Raw genomic sequence first — 26,048 nt, forward strand, 5'->3', positions numbered from 1 at the left:
TCCATACTGTTCTCCATAGTGGCTGTATCTGCCTTACAACTTTTAATCCTAAACTCTCTTTAAAAAAAAAAAAAGGCAAACATTTCTATATATGTTTCTTAGAAATAAAGGTAAGAGGTAAGAACTAATTGTTCTTGAACTGACCTGACAGGGATTTTCTCTCATAACACTGAAATTTCGAAATAAAAGGTTGGTGATAATGGACTCTGAATACAGTCAGCCATAAGAAGACACCTGAATTCCTTATCAGTTCCCATTCCTACAGGAGGAGGCGACTCCCTGTAGGTGGCTTCTTACCTTTAATTTACAATAAGAGCTATGTGAAAGGAAGGGGTCTGTGACAGTGCTAAAATGAAATAAAACAGTAAAGAAGAGAAAGTAAGAGAAGTTGGAGAATTCGTGTCACTTTAACAAAACAGCTCCTGTTAACCAATTAGGTAAATGAAAAAACAGGTTTCCTACAACCTCTATAATCCTTATATGAGTCAAGACATAACCTCCTTAAAAATTGCATGAATTAGCTTCACTAATGGCTACCATAGTCAGCATTTTTTTTTTAAGTAGAGCATTTAAATGGATTTCAGAAACTTATGAAATTCGAATGACTCTCACAAATACACATGACAAAGTTAGGTAACCAAAATTTTTATTTTTATTTATTTTTTTGGCTGTGCTGCGTGGCATGCGGGATTTTAGTTCCCCAACCAGGGATCAAACCCTGCCCCCTGCAGTGGAAGTGCAGAGTCCTAGCCAAGGAATTCCCTGTAATCAAAATTTTTCAGGGGAGTAAATTACACCATAATTAATCCAGACTCCTACAGACAAGCCCAGCAACAGCTTCCAGGCAGCCATTTGTTTATAACTGGCTTGGGTGATTGATTTAAATCATGAGACGTGTTGCCTTTCTAAGCTAACATCATAAAAAGGTTCTCCTCTTGCTGGCACCTCTCCACTGAGCTGGCACCCAGATAATTCAGATCAGATCATCATCAACAAGCTGGGGGGCTTCCCTGGTGGCGCAGTGGTTAAGAATCCGTTTGCCAATGCAGGGGACACGGGTTTGAGCCCTGGTCTGGGAAGATCCCACATGCCGCAGAGCAACTAAGCCCGTGCGCCACAATTACTGAGCCTGGGCTCTAGAGCCCGCGAGCCACAACCACTGAGCCCGTGTGCCATAACTACTGAAGCCTGCATGCCTAGAGCCCGTGCTCCACAAGAGAAGCCACTGCAATGAGAAGCCCATGCACTGCAACGAAGAGTAGCCCCCGCTCACCGTAACTAGAGAAAGCCCGTGCGCAGCAATGAAGACCCAACACAGCCAAAAATAAATAAATAAAATAAGTAAATTTATTAAAAAAATAAAAAACGAAAATAACAAGCTAGGGTCTGGCCACGTGCCAGGATTCATGTGAGTTCATTTGCTCACTCCTCCCAAAGCCCTAAGATGAGTATAAGCCTTCTCATCTCCACAGGGAAGGAAACTGAGACACAGAGAGGTAAGGAACATGCCCAGAGCTAGTAAGGGATGGCAACGGGATTCAGACCCCCAGCAGCCAAGCTGCAGCATCCTCACACCTATCACCCACCTAGCACTGCCTTGTGAATCTCTGGGGCGCCTACGGCACCCAGGCTCACATCAGCCTTCCCTTCCCACGGGTACCCCACAAGGGCCTCAGGAGTATAAAGTTTAAGCTCCCAGACTGGCCCTCCCAAGGTCACACAGACCTTGCCCTTTGAATCTTATTTCTCCTCATTTTCCTATGCATATGAAAACTAGCTACTAAACATTCCACTTGTTCCCATCTCTATATCTTCTCTTAAAGTCTGAGTGCTGCCCTCCTTTTTCCCTGCCTTGTCTCCGTTACCAAAATCTCACCAGACCTTCGAAGTTCACCGCAAATGTGACCTCCTCCTTTGCACTTTGCCTAATTTTCCAACCAGAAGTAGACACAATGCTCTGTTTCTATCAATGTTCTTTATAGTTTATCTTCTTATTTATGTTGTATTTGTACCCCCAGCCCAACAACAGTGACGCAAGGGTGAGACCCCCTGCCCTTGTCACAGCTCGTGACATACTTAATGGTGAACTTGAGAATAAACAGAGCCAGAGAGAGGAGCACTGGACACTCAGCGTCACAGGCACTGGGCGAAGCGCTCCGAGTGCTGGGGGGTGGGAAGGGGCCAGACAATCAGGTCCAGTCTGCAGTCAGCTCCCAATGCAGCTTGCCATTTCCGTAGATGCCTAACCTGCCTTTTCCTTTTTGCTTGGCAAAAGCCATAGTCTAAAATTTTTTTCCCTTTGTAAACTCGTTGACTTGAAATTCTACTTAAAAACAAAACAAAACAAAACCTCCGGACTTCCCTGGTGGAGGAGTGGTTAAGAATCTGCCTGCCAATGCAGGGGACACAGGTTCGAGCCCTGGTCCGGGAAGATCCCACATGCCGCGGAGCAACTAAGCCCGTGCGCCACAACTACTGAGCCTGTGTGCCACAACTACTGAAGCCCACGCGCCTAGAGCCCATGTTCTGCAACAAGAGAAGCCACCGCAATGAGAAGCCCGCACACCGCAATGAAGAGCAGCCCCCGTTCACCGCAACTAGAGAAAGACCGCGTGGAGCAACGAAGACCCAACGCAGCCAAAAATAAAGAAATACATTTAAAAAACACAAAAAAACACAAAACCTCCTTTTAAATAAACATTCCACCCATGCCAAACTGTTAATATGTTCATGCCTGGGAAATGGGACTCTGTGTGTGTGTGTGTGTGTGTGTGTGCACCTGTGTGTGCAGCCAGCTAGCACGGGGAGAGGAAGGAGAGGGAGGGGGTTCTAGAGTGGGGACTTTCACTTCCTGCTTTATATACTCTGGGACTGTTCGGATTTTTTTCCCAGTGAACTAATGTTTGTAAATTTTTTAATCAATAAAAAACATTTAAAGAGCAGCCCTCCACCTCTTGAAAAGAAAATCCTCAGTGCCCTTATCATCCTTGACGTTCTCTTGCCCAAATCCTAGACTGTTGCCCTTGGGTTATATGTACAGTGATTTTTTTTAAAACAGTTGTTCTTGAATCATTTATAAGCATCATGATTCATACAGTTATATTTATCTAACTTTTAAAAGGGTAGTGATTAAACTTGCAACATCCCAAACAGGCCCTGCTGTCCAGCCTCATCAGGCTCTCAGGCAGCCCTTCCCTCAGCTGGGGAACACATCAGAAAACCACCTGATTTCCTGGAATGGTTTAAACTGGTGTTGTGCTGTAGTGGTGAGGAAAAGGGAGGGCCAGGTTCTGATGGGCGGGACCTCGCAGAGAGGAAGAGGGAAAGAGCACAGTACGAGAGAAAGGAAGACAACAAACTACACATTGCCTCGGTCTAGGCATCGCGGCCTCTGGACAGAGTGGGTCACCATGTGCTAACTGGTGACAACTGACCTGGGGGAAAAAGTACATGAAGAATAAACTTGCCCTGGCAACCAAATGCCTCCACATTTCAAAAAGAGACAAGGTCAGGAGAGTGTATTAAAAATATCCTGGGTCCTTGGGCCTCCCTGGTGGCGCAGTGGTTGAGAGTCCGCCTGCCGATGCAGGGGATACGGGTTCGTGCCCCGGTCTGGGAGGATCCCATATGCCGCGGAGCGGCTGGGCCCGTGAGCCATGGCCGCTGAGCCTGCGCATCCGGAGCCTGCGCGTCCGGAGCCTGTGCTCCGCAACGGGAGAGGCCACAGCAGTGAGAGGCCCGCATATGCAAAAAGAAAGAAAAAAAAAAAAAAAAATATCCTGGGTCCAGCATCTAAGAAAAAAGAAGACAGGAAACTGATAGATATTCTGGAAGTAGTAAGAACACCCAAGAGAATTCCCTTTTCTAAATCATGACCTATGGAGTTCTATGGCTATAATATTTAGCCCATTCTGCTTTGATAAATTGATTTCTGAAAAAAAGAACTCAGGAAAGTACATAAAGTTTTTTTCAGTTAATACATTAAAAAGAAAGTTATGGGGACTTCCCTGGTGGCACAGTGGTTAAGAATCTGCCTGCCAATGCAGGGGACAGGGGTTCGAGCCCTGGTCCGGGAAGATTCCACATGCCACGGAGCAACAAAGCCCGTGTGCCACAACTACTGAGCCTGCGCTCTAGAGCCCGCGAGTCACAACTACTGAGCCCGCGTGCCACAACTACTGAAGCCCGCACGCCTAGAGCCCGTGCTCCACAACAAGAGAAGCCATCACAATGAGAAGCCTGCGCACCGCAATGAAGAGTAGCCCCCACTCGCCGCAACTAGAGAAAGCCTGCACTCAGCAACGAAGACCCAACGTAGCCAAAAATAAATAAATAAATGTTTTTAAAAAAAGAAAGAAAGTTATGTTTTTATTATTACTATATAGTTTTTGCGCCGGATACAAAATATCTCGTTACAAATTATCATAGATTTTACCCTACAGGAACAAATGCTCTTTATGGTAATCACACTGCAGAATCAGTATTCCCTAAGTCATAATATAAAATAAAACTGCTTGCCATGATTTCAAACAGCCTGCCTGCCTAGCTGGCTCCTTCCCTGGAAAAAGAACTGGCAGGGAAATAGGTGAACTGACCTGGGGAGGCCAGCCGTAGAGATCTGAGCCACGACTGCTCAGGGGTGCACCTGAACTTTCAGCCTCCTACTGGACTGTGGGACTGTGTCCAGAGGGGGCATCTTTCTCTGATGGCCACAAAGGCCCCAGAGAGGCTACTACCAAGAGGTCAGAGCAGAGACAGGGACCAGCCAGAGGGGCCCAGGCAGCCCACGTCTTTCACATTGCAAACATTTGAAATTGCCACTAAAATTCATGCAAAAATCATTCCCTCGGGCTCTGCTATAAGTGTCCTTGGAGGCTGAGCTGCCGGATTTTGCTGGGAGCGCAGTCCTGATCTGACGAGGGTCTCCCGCCACCTGCAGTGACTCTCCACCTGGAGAAGCGACAGAGACCCCTTCCCCCAGGAGGCGTCAGAGCAAGACTCCTATGTGCTGCTAATTATCAGAGACAAGAAAGGAAAAGGAGATGCTGCCTCAAGCCTTCTGTTCTGACTGTGGCTTCAACACCGCTTCCTCTCACACCAAGCTCTACAGCACAGCGACCAAGTAGAAAATAACTCATTTTCCGAGTTTACTCAATTACATAAGATTTAAATCTCCATGACTCATAACCAACCTCTCATTTTACTTGACGTCAAAGCAAACATAAAGGAAAAGGGGAGAGAGACCCACGTAACAAGGTAATCACTCCCACCCCCAGTGAGGAAAGGTCCCCTTACCGAATAAAACTCAGGTGGACACCAAACGACCGGTGTGACCCCGAGCAGTCGATGCACAGGAATACCCCGTAAGTGATGCTGGCCCAGCTGGGATTCTTGGCACCACAGTCAAAACACACCTGAAAGAAAATTTCAAAATTCAGTTATTCATCAATTCTTACTAGCCAAATGAGCCATCCTATAGGACAATACAGGATTTGGCTTGAAAGCTGCTTAATCTTTACAATTTAAACTGATTATTAGAAGGAATTCCCTGGCAGTCCAGTGGTTAGGACTCAGCATTTTCACTGCCAGAGCCCAGGTTCGAGCCCAGGTTCAACCCCTGGTGGGGGAACTAAGATCCCACAAGCTGCACGGTACGGCAAAAAAAAAAAAAAAAAAAAAAGAATAATAGATAAACAAACTGGTTATTAGAAAATATCTCACCTAGATTTTTTTTGAAACCTCAAATTTCTATTTCTTTTATTATTATAATAATGTTACTGTATTATATAATTATTTATCAATAGACTATTAATATAATGCATTAATTATGTAAGTTATATATTTTTGCATATTATAATAGTACATAGTATGCGTAGTGAAGAGAACTTAGATGTGTTTATTGTCTCAAATATGACTCACGCATGAAGCGTCAACAGGGTTCCTACCAGTCACATGAATGAACACTAGACAGGGATGTCCCCTGCTGGAAATGCCCAAGGCCTTACTGTTCCCTGGGCAGTGGCTCTCTACCAAATGGCAGTGGGTCGCCCAGTGGAGAGAGCCACGTGGAGAGGAACTGAGGCCTTTAGTCCAACAGCCAGTGAGGAGCGGAGGCCAGCTGACCACCACGTGGGTGAGCTTCGAGTGGAGGCCCCAGCCTTCGGTGACTGCAGCCTCCTGGGAAGCCCTGAGCCTTCCTTCCGTACCACTGACTAAAGTCAACATTCTTCACCTGATAACACGAGCACAAATGTACTTTAGAATACACAGTGCTTGTCGTGGAAATGAATACTTATGAGTAATTAGAGCCAGGACAACAGGACAGTTAAAAATTCCACAAATAATAGACCTGTTTTGAATTGTTTTCCAGAAAAAATAAAACTATATTTTAGCTAACTGAGCCACCCCCAGGTTCCTGGCCCTCAGAACCTGTGTGAGACAACTTGTGTTTGTTGTTTTAAGATGCTGAGCTCCGCAACAGATGCTAACAGAGAGAGCTGTTCCTGCGTGAAATGCCGTGTCCTTCATGACCTCTGCCCCCTCCACTCTGTCCAGGTCACTGTTATTACTCAGACACACAGCTCACGTCCAAGGAGTGGGCCCCCTCCTGCACAGCTCGGAGCTCCTGCAGCGTCGGGGGCCCTTCCCTCACCTCGCCTTCCTTCTGCTTCTGCACAGAGCTCGGACGTGGCTAACGCTCAATAAATGTTTTCTGTGTGTTTTTTCATCTCCCACAGAGCCTGAAAAATAGTGATCTACCCATACAAAGCATTCAGGAAATATATGTTAATCAAATGAACAACTTATAAAACTTATTACCAGCTCAAAAATTAGCACCAGCCCCCTCAACACTGAAGTCAAACATTCTTCATCTGATAACAGGACACAAAAGTACTTTAAAATACACAGTGCTTGTCATGAAATTAATATTTGTAATTAATTAACATCAGCACAACGGAGTGGTAAAAACTCCATGAATAGGCTTCCCTGGTGGCGCAGCGGTTGAGAGTCCGCCTGCCGATGCAGGGGACGTGGGTTCGTGCCCGGTCCGGGAAGATCCCACATGCCGCGGAGCAACTAAGCCCGTGCGCCACAGCTACTGAGCCTGTGCTCTAGAGCCTGCGAGCCACAACTACTGAGCCCATGGGCCTAGAGCCTGTGCTCTGCAACAAGAGAAGCCGCCGCAATGAGAAGCCCGTGTACTGCTCGCCACAACTAGAGAAAGCCTGCACGCAGCAAACGAAGACCCAAGGCAGCCAAAAATAAATAAATAAATAAATAATCCTTCTTTCTCCTGAAAACAAAAAAAAGATGAGGAATTGCAGAAGGTAGCTCTGTGAGGGCTGGGGCCTTGTTCACCTGAGTTGAGCGCTGAGCACTGAGCCTGGCACAAAGTAGGCACCAAATGCAAATGCAGGTGGTGGAAGAGCTCACGAGCCGAGACTGGGCCCTGTGGGATCTGAGGTCAGAGGGCAGTTCGAAATCCAAGTCTGGCTCTCTGTTGGAGCAGGGACTCCATTTTGTTTTGATGGGCAATCCTAAACCAAAGTGGAGATACGGTTTTCTAAGCAGAATATCAGTTCTTATGGTGATAAAAAGTAGTTTTGGACGAACAATTTTTTTTGCCACATGGTGAGAATGATTACTATAGAAATCACAGCTAATATTGAGTGTTTGCTCCATGTCAGGCACTGTTGTTGGCCAACGGAATCTTGATAACAACCCTACAAGAAGGTACTGTTCTTATGCCCATCTGGGCCAGCTTCCGGGCCTGTGGTGATGGACGCAGTCACACAGGACACTGCACACAGAAGGGCCCATGGGTGGTTAATGCTCTGCTGTCTCATCTTGAAATTCTTAGTACTTTTGAAACAAGGGCCCTGCGTGTTCACTTTGCACATTTCAAGTTCCCTGCAGAGTAGATAGCGCCAGTTTTCATCCTCTTAGTTAGAGAAAACTAAGGAAACATGAAGTTAAGTGTCATAGCTAAGACGTGGTATCACAGGCACTGGACCCCGGGCAGTCTGCTCCGGAGCTCACTCGTCACCCCTTCACTACACTGCCTCTTACCCCGCCAGGCAGCCCTTTATCTGTCCTCCAGGCACTAGACAGACCATCTGCTTTCTGAAGGCAGGAGCCTGTCTCTTCTTCCATCAGTACATCCTCAGTGCTCTGCAGTGCCCGGCACGCTGTAGGTGCTTAACCGGTATTTGCTGAATGAATATTTGCTGAATAACTCAAACAATCAATATAACACTAAGGGAACAGCAGAGACAAGGGAGGATTTCACAAACTAGAAAACTGACCCTTTGAGTTAAAACCTTTGATCCAGAGTAAAGATTCATCACACATGAGAGGGAGAATTGGACACCACATTCTAAAAGTAAACCGAGGTGTTTTTCTTTAAGTACTTTCTTGTCTTGTGTGTCTTAGAGCTCTTTTTAATCATCTCATTTTAAAAATGCTTATTAACTCTTCCACATCATTAAAACTAAAAGTTTTCATCTTTGCTTAGGTAATGGTTTCTTATTAACAATCAAGTAAAAAGTCTTAATCAAGAAATGTAGCACAGGGCTTCCCTGGTGGCGCAGTGGTTGGGAGTCTGCCTGCCAATGCAGGGGACACGGGTTCGTGCCCCAGTCCGGGAAGATGCCACATGCCGCGGAGCGGCTGGGCCCGTGAGCCATGGCCGCTGAGCCTGCGCGTCCGGAGCCTGTGCTCCGCAACGGGAGAGGCCACAACAGTGAGAAGCCCGCGTACTGCAAAAAAAAAAAAAAAAAAAAAAAAAAAAATGTAGCCCAATACTGTGGAACACTACCAGAAAATATTTTTGTTCAATGCTTTTATGAATCCTATTACAGAATATAAAATTTTCTACAAGTGTGTTGTTCATAATTAAAAAAATAATAACAACAAAAAATTGCTGACATGTATCGAGGGCCAGTATATACAGGTACTGCTCTAAGTGCTTTTCTTGGATTTTCTCATTTAATCCTCACAGTAACTCTCTGAATTAGATCTAGTTCATGCCCCATTTTCAGATGAGGAAAATAAGGCACAAAGTAGTCAAGTAACCTGGCCAAGTTGACAGTTAGGAAGTCCCAGGGTCTGGATAACAATTTACAAGCAAGCCCACACGTGTCCCTCAAAAGTGCTCTTGGTATAAAGACACTGACTTCTTATTTAAAAGGGGCATCTTTTGATGAATTCAGTCAAAGAGAACATATGTTGGGTTTCTGAGATAAAGCAGACCAAAAAATGTATAGTTTCCACACTGCTAAATGCAGATCCTAATCTGCTCTAGTTTACATCAACGCCTCTTTATAAACAGATTAACCTAAATTTGAAAATCAAGAAAATAGCAAAGAAATCGGCACTGGAGCATTCCTGGAACCTTTCCCCTCCTGACTTTCCTACGTTCATCAGATATCACCTCCAATAAACTGTTTCCTTGCTCACTTCTCTTAGGCTGTAAAAACATGGGCTCCCCTCCACCTAGACCTAAAACAAAGACATCTAAGTTTTGTAAAACCAGAGTTTTGCACAGAGTTACACAGAGTCCACGCTGACACGACGGCCCTTTGCACTGTCCAGGTTCCACTCTGACCTGTGATCCTCAGCGGAGGGTGTCACTTTAGCCCGATGTGTCACCACAACATCTCCAGCCAGTAGCGATAAGTTGTAAGAGTCATGGGTGGGGGGAAGGGACAGTCTCTGGAGATGACAAAAAAAAAAAAAGGAAAACCCCCATCTCCAAAGAGAGAGACAAAAGAGAAGGAAGGGAAAGGGGTCTGTGGTGGGCTTTCTTAGCAAGAGACAAGAGCGCGAAGCCTTTTAGCAGTGATCACTTAGCAGCTTTATCAAACAGGCAAACTGAGGCTGCCACCAGAGGACACAGCTTCCCTGAGGAGCTTCAGAGGTGAGCTCGGAGGCGGGGAGGGGGCGAGCCGAGCTTCCCCGAGCGCCCAGCGCTACCAGCTGGAGTTTCTGGCCCGGCGCATGCTTCCCGGCTGGGTCATAGGTGGCCTGCGGTCTCCGCCCCCAGTCGCAGGAGCCGCGGGTACGCCCCCCAGCCCTCTCTCGGGCCCTCGAGCTCGCACCCAGCTCTCTCAGGAACTCGTGTCCACTCCGCCCCCACCAAAAGCCTCCTCCGCCCCCCGTTAGTTCCCCGGCCCGGTGTTAGGAGCCCACAAGTGTCCGCCCCCGGGACCCCCAGATGCTCTCGCCTCCCGCCCCCAGAACTCCCAGGTGCCCGCCCTGCCTCGGACCCTGGGGTGCGCCCCCTACCCCGCCCCTCCCTTGCTGAAGCTGCGGGGCGGCGCACAGTCCGGACCCAGGCGAGGCCCAGCCGTTGCGGCCGCACAGTGCGACGTGTCACAGGCCGGGCCGGCTCCTCCTCCCGCGGCCGCGGCCGCGGCCGCGGCCACTGGCGCCGCAGGGGCCGCCCGCAGGCTCCGGCAGGGATACCAAGCAAGCCTGAACACGCCCGGCGGCCGTTACCTTGTTGGTGGGCACCGACCGGAGGCGCTTGAAGATGGTCAGGATGTCCTGCTTGCTGGGGTCCCCCATGGTCACCAAAGAAACGAGGCGCAGCTGGCCCCACCAACCGGGAAGGGCAGAGCAGGAGCGGTTGCCGCCTCCGGGAGGTAGACGATGGCCGAAGGGCGGGGCTGCCCGTGACGATCAGACCCGGCCTCTCGATGTCCCCGCCCACTGCCGGAGCGCATGCGCCACTCGGCCCGGTGGCCCTCGCTTAACCGTGCCCCTGGCTCCGCCCACTCAGGCCCCGCCCGGGTTCCTACGCAGGAGGCTCGCGCGCTTCCTCCAGGCCTCCGCGGGGCCTCCACTCCCGGCAGTGCCTGGCGAAGCCCGGCCCGGGCCGGGTTTGTGCCTGCGCGCACGGCCGATCGAGCCACCACCGCTTCGGCTGACGGACTGCTTCCTCGGCCAAGGTCCTCTCACCTCCTCCCCGTGAGAGCGGCAGATCCTGTCACTGCAAGTGACAAAGGAGGAAACTTACGGGGCAAGGGCCTCCCCGCCGGCTCCCCACACCCGAGGACTCAGTCCAGGCGCCGGATTTTCTCTAGTCGCCTGAGCCCTGGTGGGAAGCGTCCTATGGCGAAAAGGATCAGTTTGGGTTATGTCAGTGAGAGAGTCAGCAGTTCTCCTGAGGCAAAAGGCGCTCAGTCAGATCTGATGAATATAGACAAGAAAAGAAGCTGGCCCTTTCCTACCCTCGGCCGACATTACTAGCTGGAGGGTTTAAACGCTTGGAGAAAGGTGCCTGTTTTGCGTTAGTGGGTGTGGAGCCACTAGGTAAGTGTCATGGGTCAGGAGAAGGATAACAGATTTTGGAGTCAAATGCAAACCTTGGCTCCAAGCTCAGTCCGGCCAGCTCCTTCCCAGCTCTGTGACATTGGTCAGATCACGTCTCTAAAGCTGGGTTTGCTCCTCTGTACAGTGGGGTGAGAGATGGGGAATCAGTGCTGAGCAGGGCAGGAGAGCAGCTTCCCAGTGAAGCCCTGGCAAAGGCTTTGGCAGTGGTCTTTCAACCTGTCTGGTTAGATGCCCTCAGGGAAGCTGGAAGCTTGCAGGGTTGGAACTATTCCAAGGAAGGGAAATGTATTACCTTCCAGAACAGTAAGTTACTTTTACAGTAAGCTTCAGCTGTGACTGAAAGTTCTGCCTTGTATTGAGTCAAAGTGTATACATACCGGGCTTCCCTGGTGGTGCAGTGCTTGAGAGTCCGCCTGCCGATGCAGGGGACACGGGTTCGTGCCCCGGTCCGGGAAGATCCCACATGCCGCGGAGCAGCTGGGCCCGTGAGCCATGGCCGCTGAGCCTGCGCGTCCGGAGCCTGTGCTCCGCAACGGGAGAGGCCACAACAGTGAGAGGCCCGCGTACCGCAAAAAAAAAAAAAAAAAAAAAAAAGTATATACATACCCCTGTACTTTGTGTCCCTAGGTACGGGTTTGACCCTACACAGAATACCTGGCATGTTTATGAGTCCGGTGCTTTCTGATGGGAATGGGAATGATGGTCCCATTTACTATTTGGAGTTGAAATCTTCTTACCAAGTTATATATCAGATTCAGGATATTGTCTACTCCAGTCTCCAGTATAGAGATCCCTGAGAAGAAGAAAAAAAGTGCAATGAAGTGTAGACAGTATCTACACTAGTTGGGGCATAAGGGGACACACACACCCAAAAAGATACCATTTGTACACCCATCTTTCTCTTTTCTATCATCTGCTTAAGCGTTCTTCATAGAACTTATTATCACCTAATGTCATAATGTGTAATACTCCCCTCAACTGAATATACATTTTTTGAGATCAGATGTATTGCATCTACCTCTCTATCCCCAGCACCTAGAACAAAGCCTGGCACATAGTATGCATTCAATAAGGATGCGTGGAATGGACTTAGAATGTAGAAAGCTGCAAAGAACGTCACTCCTAACATAATAATGAGAAAAGGCTGGATAACCTTTAAAATCATAACTTCTCTTGAGCCCATCAGAGAGCTGAGGTTGCAAAGCAACCAAGTAAACTGAATTCCAAAGAGAGCCTAGCCTCTCCAAACACACTTGGAACAAAGAGCTCTTTCACCTTTGGCAAAGCACAGGGGAAAGAGGTGGCTGCCATACAAGTGGGCGAGAGGAAATCAGTTAAAATTTTAATGAATTCTTAGATGCCAAGCATGGGCTAGCATGTCAATTTGGAATAGCTAGGAGCCTCAGAAACAAGAAGAGTTTACATTCATTCACAAGCTCTCTTCCATAAACCTCCATTAGAAATCTATCTTCATGAGAAAGATGGAGACAGAGATCTCTGACACCAGAGAGAAACCCCTTGGTAGGGCAGGCATCCAACTTTTGGGGGACGGGCACAAAACCCCACCCGCTTCCCTTCTCTTTTAGAAAGCAAAAGCAGCAAATTCACTCTCCCTCAGGCTACAAGCAAAGATCTATTGCTGCCAGGAGTAGAAGCAAAATCTAGTAATACCAATCCTGAAGAGGGTAGGAAATCCTCTTGCTCTCAAAGGAGGGTAGGCAGAAATTCATTGCTTCAGATCTGAGCATAATAGAACACAGAAGAGCTTCGAAAGAAGGGCCCAGCCAACAGGCAGGCCCACGTTGCCCCCTGGGTACTGTCCTTGCCATCTGTGTCTTATGGGGATATCCTGGTGTGGCTCTGGCCAAGTGAGACAACATTTAGTTTATTTAGTCCATCCAGTCAGACAGGAGCTTGCTGAAAGCCAAGTGCCACTCTAGGAAAAACCAGACATGCTTACATAGTCATATGATGAATCACAAAGTGAGAATAAGCACAGATCTCATCCTTGCCCTGGTGGACTTTAGTTAGTGCTGAAAAGAAAACAAATTGCTGACTTAAAAAAGAAAACAACACGCACACACAATGTAAGAGCTGTGAGCTGAATTTATTCAGTGTCTTCCTGAGGACTCTAACCCAGGAGACAGCCTTTCAGATGGCCTTGATGTACTGTTCCAAAGAGGTGAGGGAGGAGCCAGGATATATATGAATTTGGGGAGGGGGGCTGGAAAAAAAACATGTAATTGAATGTCAAAAGATTACTGGGAATCACAAAAACAGACATCTCAGGTAAATGATTTTAGTGCTTTTCTCTGTATGGGGAGATACAAGAATCTGGGGTTACTGAAATTTTTCCTTAGTTGTGTATCTTAACTATCTCAGGGCCAGTATCCAAAGGACAGAATGATTCCTGTTTTTCACCATCCTGAATTCCCCTCAGGTACACTGTCAGTGGGTGACTGCAGTGGCTATTGGCTTGATCCTTGTAGAACTGGAATGGCAGGCAACTTACAAAGTGAACACTATCTCAGACATGCCATTTCTGTACAGGTCAGATACTTTTGAAAATGAGCTCATGGAATCATGAGCAACCTTATCTGCTTTTTTTTTTCTTTTTAATTAATTAATTAATTAATTAATTTAGGCTGTGCCGGGTCTTAGTTGCAGCATGTGGGATCTTTAGTTGCGGCCTGCAGGATCTTTGAGTTGCAGCATGCGGGCTTCTTAGTTGTGGCATACATGCGGGATCTAGTTCCCCGACCAGGGATCTGCATTGGGAGTGTGGAGTCTTACCCACTGGGCCACCAGGGAATTCCCAGTCTTCTCTGATTTCCACTAATCCGTATATGCTCAGGCAGTGCACTTGTTACCAAACTGAACTTGGGTCTGCTTGCCCGCTGCACAACAAAGCCAGTTTACTGACACTGGGTTGTGGTGAAGGAAAGCACAGTGTTTATTGCAGGCACCAAGCAAGGAGAATGGGCAGCTCATGCTCCAAGACCCAAACTCCTCGATGGTTTTCAGGAAATGGGTTTTAAAGGCAACATTGGGGTGAGGGTTTCAGCTCATGGGCTTTCTTCTGATTGGTTGGTGGTGAGTTAACAGGGTGATATTTCAGGAACCTTCTGGTTCCAACCAGTCTGGGGTCAATGTGCTTGGGGTGAGTGTGTAGTCAACAACCTCCACCTGCGTGGGGTCTTAGTTTCTGCAGAACAACTCAAAGATGCATCAGATTGTTATGACAATTGTTATGAGGAGGAACTAGGACTCTGCTCTATTGATGAACTAGTTTCTTGACTGCTTTTCCTTTGTTTCTGCATTTCCTCACTTCCTTGATTAGTAGCTGCTTGAGTCTGGTCTTTGGAACTCAGGGAAGTTCTGGGAGACTAAAGCCGTTTTTCACAAACAAGAGACAGGGGACACAGAGGGGCTTTTGTACCCAGGAGGGCCCTGCGGAGTCCTGCTTGGTTTCACACTTCTGGAAATTCACAAATGCCCTCTCCGCCCCCATTTTTTTGGCTGCGCTATGTGGCTTGCAGGATCTTAGTTCCCTGACCAGGGATCAAACCTGTGCCCCCTGCGTGGAAGAGTGGAGTCCTAGCTCCTGGACCTCCAGGGAATTCACCTTGATTGATTTTTTAAAAATTAATTAATTTATTTATTTTTGGCTGGGTTGGGTCTTCATTGCTGCACGCAGGCTTTCTCTAGTTGCGGCAAGTGGGGGCTACTCTTCATTGTGGTGCTCAGGCTTCTCAATGCGGTGGCTTCTCTTGCTGCGGAGCACGGACTTTAGGTGTGTGGGCTTCAGTAGTTGTGGCACATGGGCTCATAGTTGTGGCTCACAGGCTCTAGAGCGTAGGCTCAGTAGTTGTGGCGCACGGGCTTAGTTGCTCCACGGCACGTGGGATCTTCCCGAACCAGGGCTCGAACCCGTGTCCCCTGCATTGGCAGGCAGATTCTTAACCACTGTGCCACCAGGGAAGCCCCTTGATTGATTTTTTTTTAAATAGAAATTTAGGACTTCCCTGGTGGCACAGTGGTTAAGAATCCGCGTGCCAATGCAGGGGACACGGGTTCGAGCCCTGGTCCGGGAAGATTCCACGTGCCGTGGAGCAACTAAGCCCGTGCGCCACAACTACTGAGCCTGTGCTCTAGAGCCCGCGAGCCACAACTACTGAAGCCCACACGCCTAGAGCCCGTGCTCCAGAACAAGAGAAGCCATTGTGACAAGAAGCCCGTGCACTGCTGCAACGAAGAGTAGCCCCCACTCGCCACAACTAGAGAAAGCCTGCGCACAGCAGTGAAGACCCAACTCAGCCAAAAATAAAATAAATAAATTTATTTTTTTTAAAAAAAGAAATTAAAGCTGATGCCATTTCTGCCTTTAATGGGATAAAAGATTTAGAATCCTCATTACTGTGACATTTGCAACATTACAGTATTATAAAAAATAATTGTATAGTGAAATGAAAAATTATGTTTACACAAAACCTGTACTTGAATGTTTATAACACATTTATTTGTAATCAAAAACTAGAAACAACCCAAATATCCTTCACTTGGACTAACAAACCATGGTAAATTCATTCAATGTAAACTACCCACAATAAGTAGTAACAAACTGATCCATGAAACCACGTGGATGGATCTCAGATGAATTATGTGAAGTGAAAGATAAGACAATTACAAAAAGCTACATATTGTATGGTTCCATTCATATGACATTCTGGAAAAGGCAAAACTATGGAAACAAGACAGATCAGTGGTTTCCAGGGGCTGGAAATACAAGGAGGGGTTGATTACAGAGGACCAGGCAGAAATCTGGAGAGTGAGGGGACAGCTCTATATCTTGTTTGTGGTGGTGGTTACATGACGTATGTGCATTTGTCAAATTATACACTAAGCAGGGTGCGTTTTACTATATGTAAATTATACCTTAAAAAAATAAAAAAAGATGGGAAACAAAGACGTGCTCCGCAATATGAGACTTCTAACACATGGAATGTCATGCAGCCATTAAACATTTTTAGTGGAAGCATATTTAGGGACATGAGAAAATGCTCATGATCAAATATTAAGAGAATGAAGCAGGGTACCAAACTACGTTTAGAGTATGATCCCAATTTTGTAAAAAACACACACATTAATGATAAGGACAGTGAAACATGGGCACGTGTGTATGTATAGAAAAAAGACTAGAAAAAATGCACCAGAATGTCAGCAGTATTACCTCTGGATGTTGGGACTTTAATGTTTTTCTGAATACTTTTGCTTAGTTTTCAAGTTTTCATCTGAACCTTTGTTCCTTTTACAACTACAGAGTGGTCATTAACATTGTTATTTGAAAACTATTATAGAGGGGCAGGAGCAGCCTGGCTAATCTTGACCAGGAAGTGGCCAAAGAGCTGTACACAGTTCGCTTGCAGTCAGTTTCACCTTGTTGATCAAATGTCATCCGGCTTGGGGCTGTTTGTTCTCAGACCTCTTGGCCAGGCACTCGGGTTTCTGTGGCCTTCGGTTGCCATGCTGCATGTCAGGGCTTTAGCCCGCTGACGGCCGGTGTTAGTTATCCTTTCCTCAGAGAGTGATGTTATTTATGCAGTTCATTTGTTCATCTGTTCCTTCCTTCCTTCATTTCCTAGCCTTTTCCACAGAGGATTTGAAGAGGTCTAAAACAGTCCAATCTGACTTTTATTGGGTGGTCCAAAACTGATTTCATTTTTTCTTTTCAATTTCGCTCCAAAGCACTGGGGCTAGAGAGAAGATTAAGGCCCAGTGTCTGCACCAAGGAGCTTGCTGTTTAAGCAAGAAGACGTGCCAGTAATGGCACTGAGGCGCTCCAGAGCACGGAGGAGGGCCTTTCAGGTCCGGTGTCTCCGAAATGGTGTAACTCCCATTCTGGTAGGTATGTTAATGAGCGCCACTGGGGACAGGCACATCCTCGCCCTCTGAGGCAGGCGACCTCGTTGTCCAACAGCACAGCCTAGTGGGCAGGGACTGCACTGCACCACCCACTTCTGAACCTAGCTAGCTTGGCTGTATGGTACCTTGGGCAAGTTACCTAACCTCTCTGTGCCTCAGGTTCCTTACCTATAGAAATAGGAATAATAATATTTACCTAGTTCATAGGGCTGCTTTGTTAAATATTAGTAAATGTTAAAGAGTTGAGAACAGGGTCTGGCACAGAGTGAAATACAAATGTTTACTCTTATTGCCATTTTATAGATGAGCAAACCAAGCCTCGGAGAAATTAAGTATTTTGCTCAAGGTAACATAGCTAAGTAAGGTCCCACAATTGGAGCCAAGTCTGAGTGCAGAGACTATGACCTCACAATCCATGCTCTTAACCACTGGCTTCGTCTTTACACCTTTGTAAGACTCATTAATTTTCAGAGAAGAAAAAAATATTTTGTCAGATTTTGGTGTGGAAAACCCAGACTTCTTCTGTACAGTTTCAGAGATGGATGAATATATGGCTTGGAGGAAGCATTCACGCCCAGCCTCTGGCTGGGGAGGATCCGGAGTCTCCATCTGGGGTCTGCACACTTTGGTTATTATCGGCTTGAGTTAGGATGGTGTTTGGGGATGAGATCACTTTCACAACAAGGTGCCTCATATTTGTGTGTTTTAACAAGCACTTTCACATTCTTGACCCCAAATGATGATGAAAAAGAAAAGATAGGAACCATTTCCCCATTTTCCAGATGAGGAAACTGAGGGTCAGGGACACAAGGTGCCCATCCGACCCTCATGAGGCACCTCTCCCTCTACTACGTGGCTGCCTCCTAACCCTCCCTGCCCCTTGCCAGGGATGGGAGGTCACACTGGCCTGTGTCCCTTGCTCCCTGGGCTCTCTTTGCCCATACTGTGCCCACCTCCTTGGCCCAGACTGTGGTTGATCAGTCTCTGGGTCCCCAGAGCTGGGTTAGGAGCATCTGCTGGTTGTATGAACAAATCAAGGAGGACACGGAATTGCTGGTACTTTGGGCAGCTCTGACTTGCTCAGAGGGTGGTCCTGGGTCAGCGTCAGCTGGAGACTCGTTAGATATGCAAGCCCTGGGCCTCACCCCCAACCTGGTGACTCAGAAACTCTGGAATGTGGCCCAGCAAGCTGGGTTGTAACAAGCCCTCTAGATGTTTGAGAACCAGCAGTTTAGACAGCAGCATCTGCTGTTTAGAGTTGGGCAGCGGAGTTCAAACCCCACCTCTACCCTGACTTGCTGTGTGGCCCGATGTAAGTCACTCAAGCTCTCTCGTTTGTTTCCTCATCTATAAAATGGTGCTCATACATCGTGAGATTTCTATGATCCTTTGCAGGGAAATGTGCTCAGCACAGGGCCTGGCATGTAGCTGATACATGTTTAGCCCAAGGCTGGTTGGAAACAGCAGGCTGAGAAGCTGCCTGTCCCCCAAGAGTGCTGGGGTCAGCCTGGTTCCTCTGACCCTGTGCTTGGCAGTGGCCCTGCCTGGTGGGGCATGAGCCTCATACCTCAACCTGGGTCTGTCCTTCCCCGGGCAGCAGAGCTGCTTCTATCCTGGGCGCAGGCCTCTCCACCAGGGGGCCCCAGGTCTGTCCATTGAGGCGCTGTGGCCCGGCCCTTCTACTTGCTCCCTCCAGAGCCCACAGATATCCAGCCCGGAGGTCACTGTGGGCCCGTCTAGGGGAAAACTAAGGCCCAGAAAGGGGCACACGCCTCCTGCCGGTGTCTGGGCAGGGGCGCAGAGAGGCGCAGAGAGGGCAGCTGCCACCCTGGAGAGAGCTGGGGCTGTGAGAAGGGGTGGGGGGACGAGAGGTAGTTTCCAGGACACCTTGAGATCAGGGCCCCGACCTGGCAAGTTCTCCCGCTTCTGGACGCCCAGCTCAGAGAGGCTCAGGCACCTGCTCGGGCTTCAGGGCCCACAGGGGTGGAGGTCCCCCCAGTCTGCCCACAGCCCAGCCTGACCTCCACCCAGGCGGGGACACTTCCCGCTGGAAGTGGGGGAAACAGCTCAAGGACCCCATAGTGCTCCACCCCTTAGGGTCTTGGAGCTGGGTTGGGAGGCCCTGTTTGTCCACATTTCCTGAGACTTGTAGGCTGACCTCCAGAATCCACCATGCACACTCAGGAGACCATCCTGCCCCCTCCTCTCTGGCCACTGCGGCCAGTATCACAGTGACTCCGTCTATCCCTGATCTCTGGAGTCCCCTGAAGGCAAACGTGGGCCCTTCCTCATGTCTGTCCTGGCACCACCGAGTCTTGCACACAGTAGGTGCTCAAGAAATGCTTGAACGAATGAATGAATACAGCCCAGGAACAGAAAATAGGGAGGGAGGGAGCAAACTGCCTGCCAGGAGGGACTACTCGGGGTCAGACCTGGCTCAGCTCCTCCAGCCACTTGCTCTGTGGCCACAGGCGCATCACTCCTGACCCTCACTTGGCCTCAGTTGCCCCAGGAACAAGGAAGGGTGCCTCAGCTTCCCACACCCCTATCCCATGGGTGGCAAGCGGCCCCCCAAGCCTGCCCCCTAGGACTTGAGGCATTGGCACAGCCCAGATCCACAGGCCTCCCAGAGAAGGCCAGTCCAGGCAAGGGGACCGGCCTGCCTGTGTTCAGGTGGATAAGGGCCCTGCAGGGAAGCCTGGGACACTGAGGCCAGCCCTGTCCTCCATCTGCAGGGACTTCAGAAGACTCAGTGTTTTAGCTCGTACTGTGGCAGCATCAGATCCCTGCCCAGGTCACTAGGCCAGAGGTCACTTGCCCTCTGGGCATTACTGGGGGGCTTAGAGAGGAAATACTCGCCCCCCCCCGCCCTGCTGACGGAAGTGGGGTGGGCTGCTGAGGGCCCTGGGGACCCCTGAGGGTGGTGTGAATGCAGCAGTGATCCAGGGGGAGAAGGGGCAGCTTGGCCCAGGCAGTGGCTATGGGGGTGGGGAAGGACAGAGAGGCAAAGAGGGCTCAGTGGCCCAGCACGGAGGGCGTGGGAGGGGCAGCCAAGGATGCCAGAGGGTCCTGACCGGGGACGAGGAGGATGAGGTGTCACGCATTATCATGGCAAAAGTTATCATCTCCTGAGCACCTGTGGCCTTTCACCCCTTTATGCTAACCCCCACCCGGGGAGGCAGGTATCACTCTCGCCTGAGAAGATGAGGCCCAGGAGCGAGTTAAGGTTTCCAGGCTCACCCTGAGGGCCAGGACAGGACAGGGCAGGTGGGCAGTGTGGGCCTTTCAGGCTTCCTTGCAGGAGCTCTGAGGATACAGGAAGCTGAGAAAAGGGCCTCGCCGAGCAGCGGTTGTTTCGGCCTGACTTTTGAGGGTTCCTCCTGCTCACCCACCTTGTTCTTTATCCGCCAGTGGAGGAAGCGAGGACGGGCTTGCCCTCGAGAATCCTGCAGATGTGGGTTTGAATCACGGTTCTGTCACAGGAACTTGGGCAAGTCACTGGACTTGAGTTTCAGGCCTTGTGTGTCTTCTGCAAAGTGGGGTGACTCCAGCCTCCCCCATGCGCTGGCATCACAGTACATGAGCTCACCAAAAGCCCAGGACTGGCTGGCCCAGCAGGCCCAGCTCAGGAGACGGGACTGGGTGCCTGCTCTGACCCCTCCCTTCTGCTCTGGCCCAGCTTGTCTCTCAGAGGAGCCTGGGGCTGGCGAGGCAGAAGCTGGTCACTGCCCTAGGCAGCAGGCAGCTGCGATGGGCTCCAGCTCCTCCTCAGAAGTGGAGAGCAGGGGCCCCATCACCATCAGACCAGGTGGCAGATGACAGATTCATCCTTGCCCCTTAATGAGCTGGCAAAGTTTAACACTGGCGTGGCGGCTACCCCCTCGCTCCTGCACCCCTGTGAGGGCCTGGTGCCCAGATGGGGCGCTTCTCTGGCAGCCTGACCGACGTTAGTGAGTCCGGCAGCCCTCACATCTCTCCTTTCCCGCTTTGCCCTGGCCTCCTTTCGACTCAGGTCAACCCCGAGGGTGAGGGTGGAGGGCTCTTCAGGGATTTTACTTGGTGCCACAGACCAGCGGGGACTCCTTGGGTGAGTCTGGCTCTTGGAGCCTCTGCTTCTTTCTCTGTAAAATGGAAACGGGGAGACTCATCTCACTCACAGCGTGTTTGGAGATGGGCATGTTCTTTGCAGATAAGTAGAGAGGGCTCAGTGCACAGCGGGTGCTCAGGAAATACGTTCAAGGAAGCTTGGGTGATGAGTGGTCTCTGGTCTGGTCCTGCTATTGGGCCTTGGGGAGTGGGTAGGGAGGCGCCAGCCTGCTGCCCACACTGGGGGAGCCTAGGCCACACAGCGGCAGGTTTGGGGGAGAGAAGAACTGCAAGGGGCTCCGGTGCCTCAACTCCCCAACCTCTAGCTTGGCAGGGGCAGTGGGACAGGGACACGGCCCCATGGGCAGTGGTCTTGTACCTGGGATCTTGCCTGGCTCCAGAGCTGGTGCATAAATGCCAGTGAAGACATGTCCACCAGCTGACGAGAGCGTGAGGCACACACACAGCACAGAGACTGTCATACTCACGAGAGCAACTGTTTATTGATTTTTTTTCTAAAATACTATGCGTTTAAAGAAACACCTAAACTGAAAAGACGTGACAATTTTTGGTACATCTGTAGCAAAGGAATGAGGATTTCTGCTGGTAAGTGTTCATGACAGACAGACACACATCCATTTTCCAAGCAAGACATCAAGCTCACTGGAAACACTGAATAAAATGCATAGCTTGTGATGGCAGCAGCCATTTCTCCAATGTCTGAGTTACACAAAATAAAGGTTATCCCTCCCTCCCCTGCCCCATGATTACAGTGTAGCTTCCTGCCCCAGCACGCCTGCTCCCTGATGACTAAGGATGCTGAGAAGAGACCCTCCTGCTAGCAGGGTGAGAGCCAGCTTTTGTTTGCTCAGGAGGAATACAGATGACAGTGAAATCTGCAACTGCTGGAAAGACACGGGAGGTTTGTACAGTGTTCTGCTACAGAAAGGACTAAGGCTAGTTAGAAGTTGGACCCACAGCTAGCCAGTGAGGACAGACTTCCCTACAGCAGGCTCCACTTCAGAGAGGCCCAGGGCCCGAGCCCGGAGGGTCTCAGCTGACCAGCCAGGCCTGTGCCCAAATGCCACGGTCTAAAAGCAGTTTACAAATTAAACCCACTGTCAAAAGCTGTTAAATCTCATTAACACAGTAGACGAGCTCTTTAGATTCTCTGAATATCAAATAATATATACAGATATACACCAAGACATGACAGTCTAATATAAAGCATCTTAACTACAGATGCATTCACTTGAAAAGTTAGTCTTATTTTTTAACCTTTCAAATCACTGATAAAATTGTTAATTTGCATGAGTGAAGTTTTAAGCACAGAGTGAAAATAGCTTTTAAATATGGTGACTTAGAGGGTACTACATAAGGTTATTTGCGAAACTCACATTTGGATGCCCCAAATGTGGACAGCGTTCACGACAGGAATCCAACCATGTGTTCCCATCTTTCTACTGCAATCTCTTGTCTCAAACATTGTCTGTCCAAATGAGCTACGGGCTCTCGCAGCTTGCCCCAGGCGGTGGCATGGTTGATTAACAGTACGACATGGAAATAGAGATATTTCCTTAAGACTGGTGTACATCCATCTATGCCATAATTTAAGTATAAATGAATGGAAGAACATGTATATAAAAAAGTAACTGTACACAGCCTTTAAATTAAAAACCTCAAAGTCCTCCCTCAGAAAATGGCATGTAAGTTTGTTCATCTAAGTTGCAGGTGATGGGACTCATCAGAGAAAGTAATCAGTGGAACCCACCATGACCATGGACTTGGAGGAGAGGAGGAAAGACAAGGTCAAGAATATACAGATCCATGATAAGCCAACACACAGCGAGTGGGAGAGCGGGGGCAGGGGAGGGTCCCGGCGATTTCTGTTGTACTGCATCTTCCTGTGCTCAGATCTCTCCATTTGCACTGTGGAAAGGGTGCTGAGTCCCAGGTAAAATGACCAGCTTGTCTGCCTTCAAGAGACACCATGAAGCCAAGAGCAATGGAACCATCATCTTTTGCAGGAAAAGGAGTGGATGCCCACACAGCTGGCTGGAGGCACCAGAGGCCGGGGCCAATGGCTAACAGAGCTCCTGGGACCTCCACCTCCACCCCTCCGCCAGCCAGCCCACCAGCCCATCACTGGATCGCCTCGACGTAATTCGCTGGGTACAGGCCAACCTGTCCGTTGTCCAAGCGTCCCTTGCACCAGCCCTGCTCATCCTCATCCTCTATCTTGGTCAGCTCATCCCCTGCAAGACAAAAAGGAAGCAGTCTTGGTGACCACAGAGAATCACCCTCATGTTTTAGCCCCCACCCTGGGCCCAGAGAGGGTCCCTCACTTGGGTGGGAAGGGCAGGCATTCTCCTGGGGGCAACGTGGCCCGAGGGCCTGGCTCTTTCTCTATCAAGTTGCATCTGAGGTTTCGTGTTTAGCTATGGGGGCCTCTGAGAGATCTAAAGGTCCCGGTCTTTCACACAGTGATCCTAAAGCAAGCTGTTCTCAGTTGCCAGTGGGGCTCCCACAGAGACGGCAGAATTAAATGCCGCAGGACTTCTGCCTCCCTGTCCCAGGCCAGGTCAGAGGAATCCTTTCACAGTGTCCGTGCCACCCCCCTCACAGCCCTGTACTGCCATCCTTCCTTCCCCTGGGCCCTGGCCCGCCTGATCTTCTTGTATCTCCTCCAGCACTTGTTGTCATGGTCTTGGTGCCTTCATTTAATGTGTCTAGACTGCAGGCTGTGGGAGGGTTGGGGACCCATTATTCTATCCCCAGCACCTAGCTCAGAACATTTGTCCTCTGACTTAAGGAAATCAACCCCTCCCCACACTGAGAGTGTTGGCACGGTTCTGGAATCTCCCCATGGCTCTGTGTTAGTGCAGTTTGATTTATCTTTTGTTTGTTCAAGCATGAAGGAACCTCTACATCACACCAAGGCCCTGGGTGGTGAAGGAGATACAGACATGAGAGAGGGACAGATGGAGCCCTGGTCCCTCAAGGAGACAGGCCAAGTGACAAGGACCAAAGGTGTGGTCAGGGCTGAGGTGGAGGGAGGTCCAGGCCTGGCATTTTCCTATTCAGGACAGACAGAGCAGTCTAGACCAGGGGACAGGAAGGAGCTCTGGCTGGTGACCACCCTGCAGAGATGGCTGTGGGAACTGGCAGCAGACAGGCCAGCTGAGGCCTGTCCTTATTGTTCAGTTTGCAGCTTTGTATTTCTTGTTGGCATTTTGGTCCATTTTTCAGGCTTAGTTGCATTTTTTTCCCTCAGGCAATTAAGCCTTGTTTAGCAACATTTCCCTGACTCTTTATTTTGTGTAGCAGCCATACTGATCCAGATGCCTGGGGGTCCAATACCTGGGCTGCTGGGAGACCTGGCCAAGGCCCCGCCCCTGGGGCCTAGTTTCCTCACCTGTGGACCGGGGGAAGGGGTGGGGGTGGGGCGCTGTGAGGACTAAGTGTTAAAACACAAAAGGGCCCTGGGTCCACCTAGCGAGCACTCGGTAGACGGGGGCTGCCATTACTCCCACGAGCGATGGTTCTTCTGCCCGCTGTGCACCCGACCTGCTGCTGCCAGCACCCGTGCTCGTGCACGTCTGGCTTGGCAACATCAGGAGCGAATGCAGGGGGCCGAGGTGTAGCGTGCTGAGCGGTAAACCTCATCTTCGCCCACCCCCAGGTGCCCCCATGGGCCCCGGGCAGGGCCGACACTGACGACTGGTGTTTCTCCCATCAGGCCCTGATGAGCGAGGCTGCCCGGAGCCAACGGGGCACCAGCTCTGTGATGCTGTCACGTGGTGAAAAGTGCCCCAAGGGAAGACTCCACAGGCTCCCAAGGCCCAGAGAAGTGGAGAGCGGCCAGAGCGTGCTGAAGACAGAGGAGGCAGTATGGGCCGGGAACTAATGTCATGTCGGGGAAAAGAAAAATAACACAGAAAACAGACGAAACTAATAGGAACCTTCCAAGTTGTGAAAATGTAAACCGGTGACTAGAAACATTCATTTCAGTTTGCCTTTGGTAATTCACTGGGAACAGAAGGAAACATTTTAAATCTATAAAACTGCTGACTAATCCAATAGGTAAACTTTAGAGGGAATTCCCTGGCAGTCCAGTGGTTAGGATTTGGTGCTTTCACTGCCGGGGACCAGGTTCAATCCCTGGTCAGGGAACTAAGATCCCGCAAGCTGTACAGCGGGGCCAAATGAGAAAAAAAAGATTTAGAAAGAATGAGAAATTAAAAATCAATCAATCAACAAACAAAGCAGGGGGGAAACAACCCCAACCAAAGATGTCAGAAAACTCGACGTAATTCCCTGGCAGTCAAGGGGTTGGGACTCTACCCTTCCACTACAGGGGGTGCCAGTTCGATCCCTGATCAGGGAACTAAGATCCCGCAAGCTTCAAGGCACGCCCCCACGCCGCCACCAAAAAAAAAAAGAAAAGAAAACTCAACAAAGGTGTTTAAAGACACGTAAGAGGGGCTTCCCTGGTGGCGCCGTGGTTGAGAGTCTGCCTGCTGATGCAGGGGACACAGGTTCGTGCCCCGGTCTGGGAAGATCCCACATGCTGCGGAGCGGCTAGGCCCGTGAGCCATGGCCGCTGAGCCTGTGCGTCCAGAGCCTGTGCTCTGCAACGGGAGAGGCCACAACAGTGAGAGGCCCGCGTACCGGAAAAAAAAAAAAAAGACACGTAAGAACTT

General features: G+C 49.6%; 2 protein-coding genes across 6 annotated transcripts in view; both read right to left on the reverse strand.

The window, feature by feature from the left end:
* Positions 1-10,676, reverse strand: part of ARFGAP3 (ARF GTPase activating protein 3) — a 51,939-nt gene extending 41,263 nt beyond the window's left edge. Inside the window, exons 1-2 of one of the 3 annotated variants that reach the window (XM_082636726.1) lie at positions 10,501-10,675; positions 5,296-5,414 (exon numbers count right to left, since the gene is read on the reverse strand). In XM_082636726.1, coding sequence (XP_082492852.1) covers positions 5,296-5,414; positions 10,501-10,569 — 188 coding nt within the window. In that variant the 5' untranslated portion in view covers positions 10,570-10,675. Of the gene's footprint in view, positions 1-5,295; positions 5,415-10,500 lie in introns of all 3 variants that reach the window. The other 2 variants (XM_082636725.1, XM_082636724.1) reach the window with 2 other exon arrangements.
* An 11,153-nt stretch (positions 10,677-21,829) lies between these two features.
* Positions 21,830-26,048, reverse strand: part of PACSIN2 (protein kinase C and casein kinase substrate in neurons 2) — a 140,719-nt gene continuing 136,500 nt past the window's right edge. For all 3 annotated transcript variants that reach the window (XM_082636969.1, XM_082636967.1, XM_082636968.1), the window contains one exon: positions 21,830-23,600. In XM_082636969.1, the coding sequence (XP_082493095.1) occupies positions 23,488-23,600 (113 nt within the window). In that variant the 3' untranslated portion in view covers positions 21,830-23,487. The remainder of the gene's footprint in view (positions 23,601-26,048) is intronic.

Source organism: Mesoplodon mirus (genome assembly GCF_964341445.2).
Source record: "Mesoplodon mirus genome assembly, chromosome: 11".
NCBI classification, from domain to species: Eukaryota; Metazoa; Chordata; class Mammalia; order Artiodactyla; family Ziphiidae; genus Mesoplodon; species Mesoplodon mirus.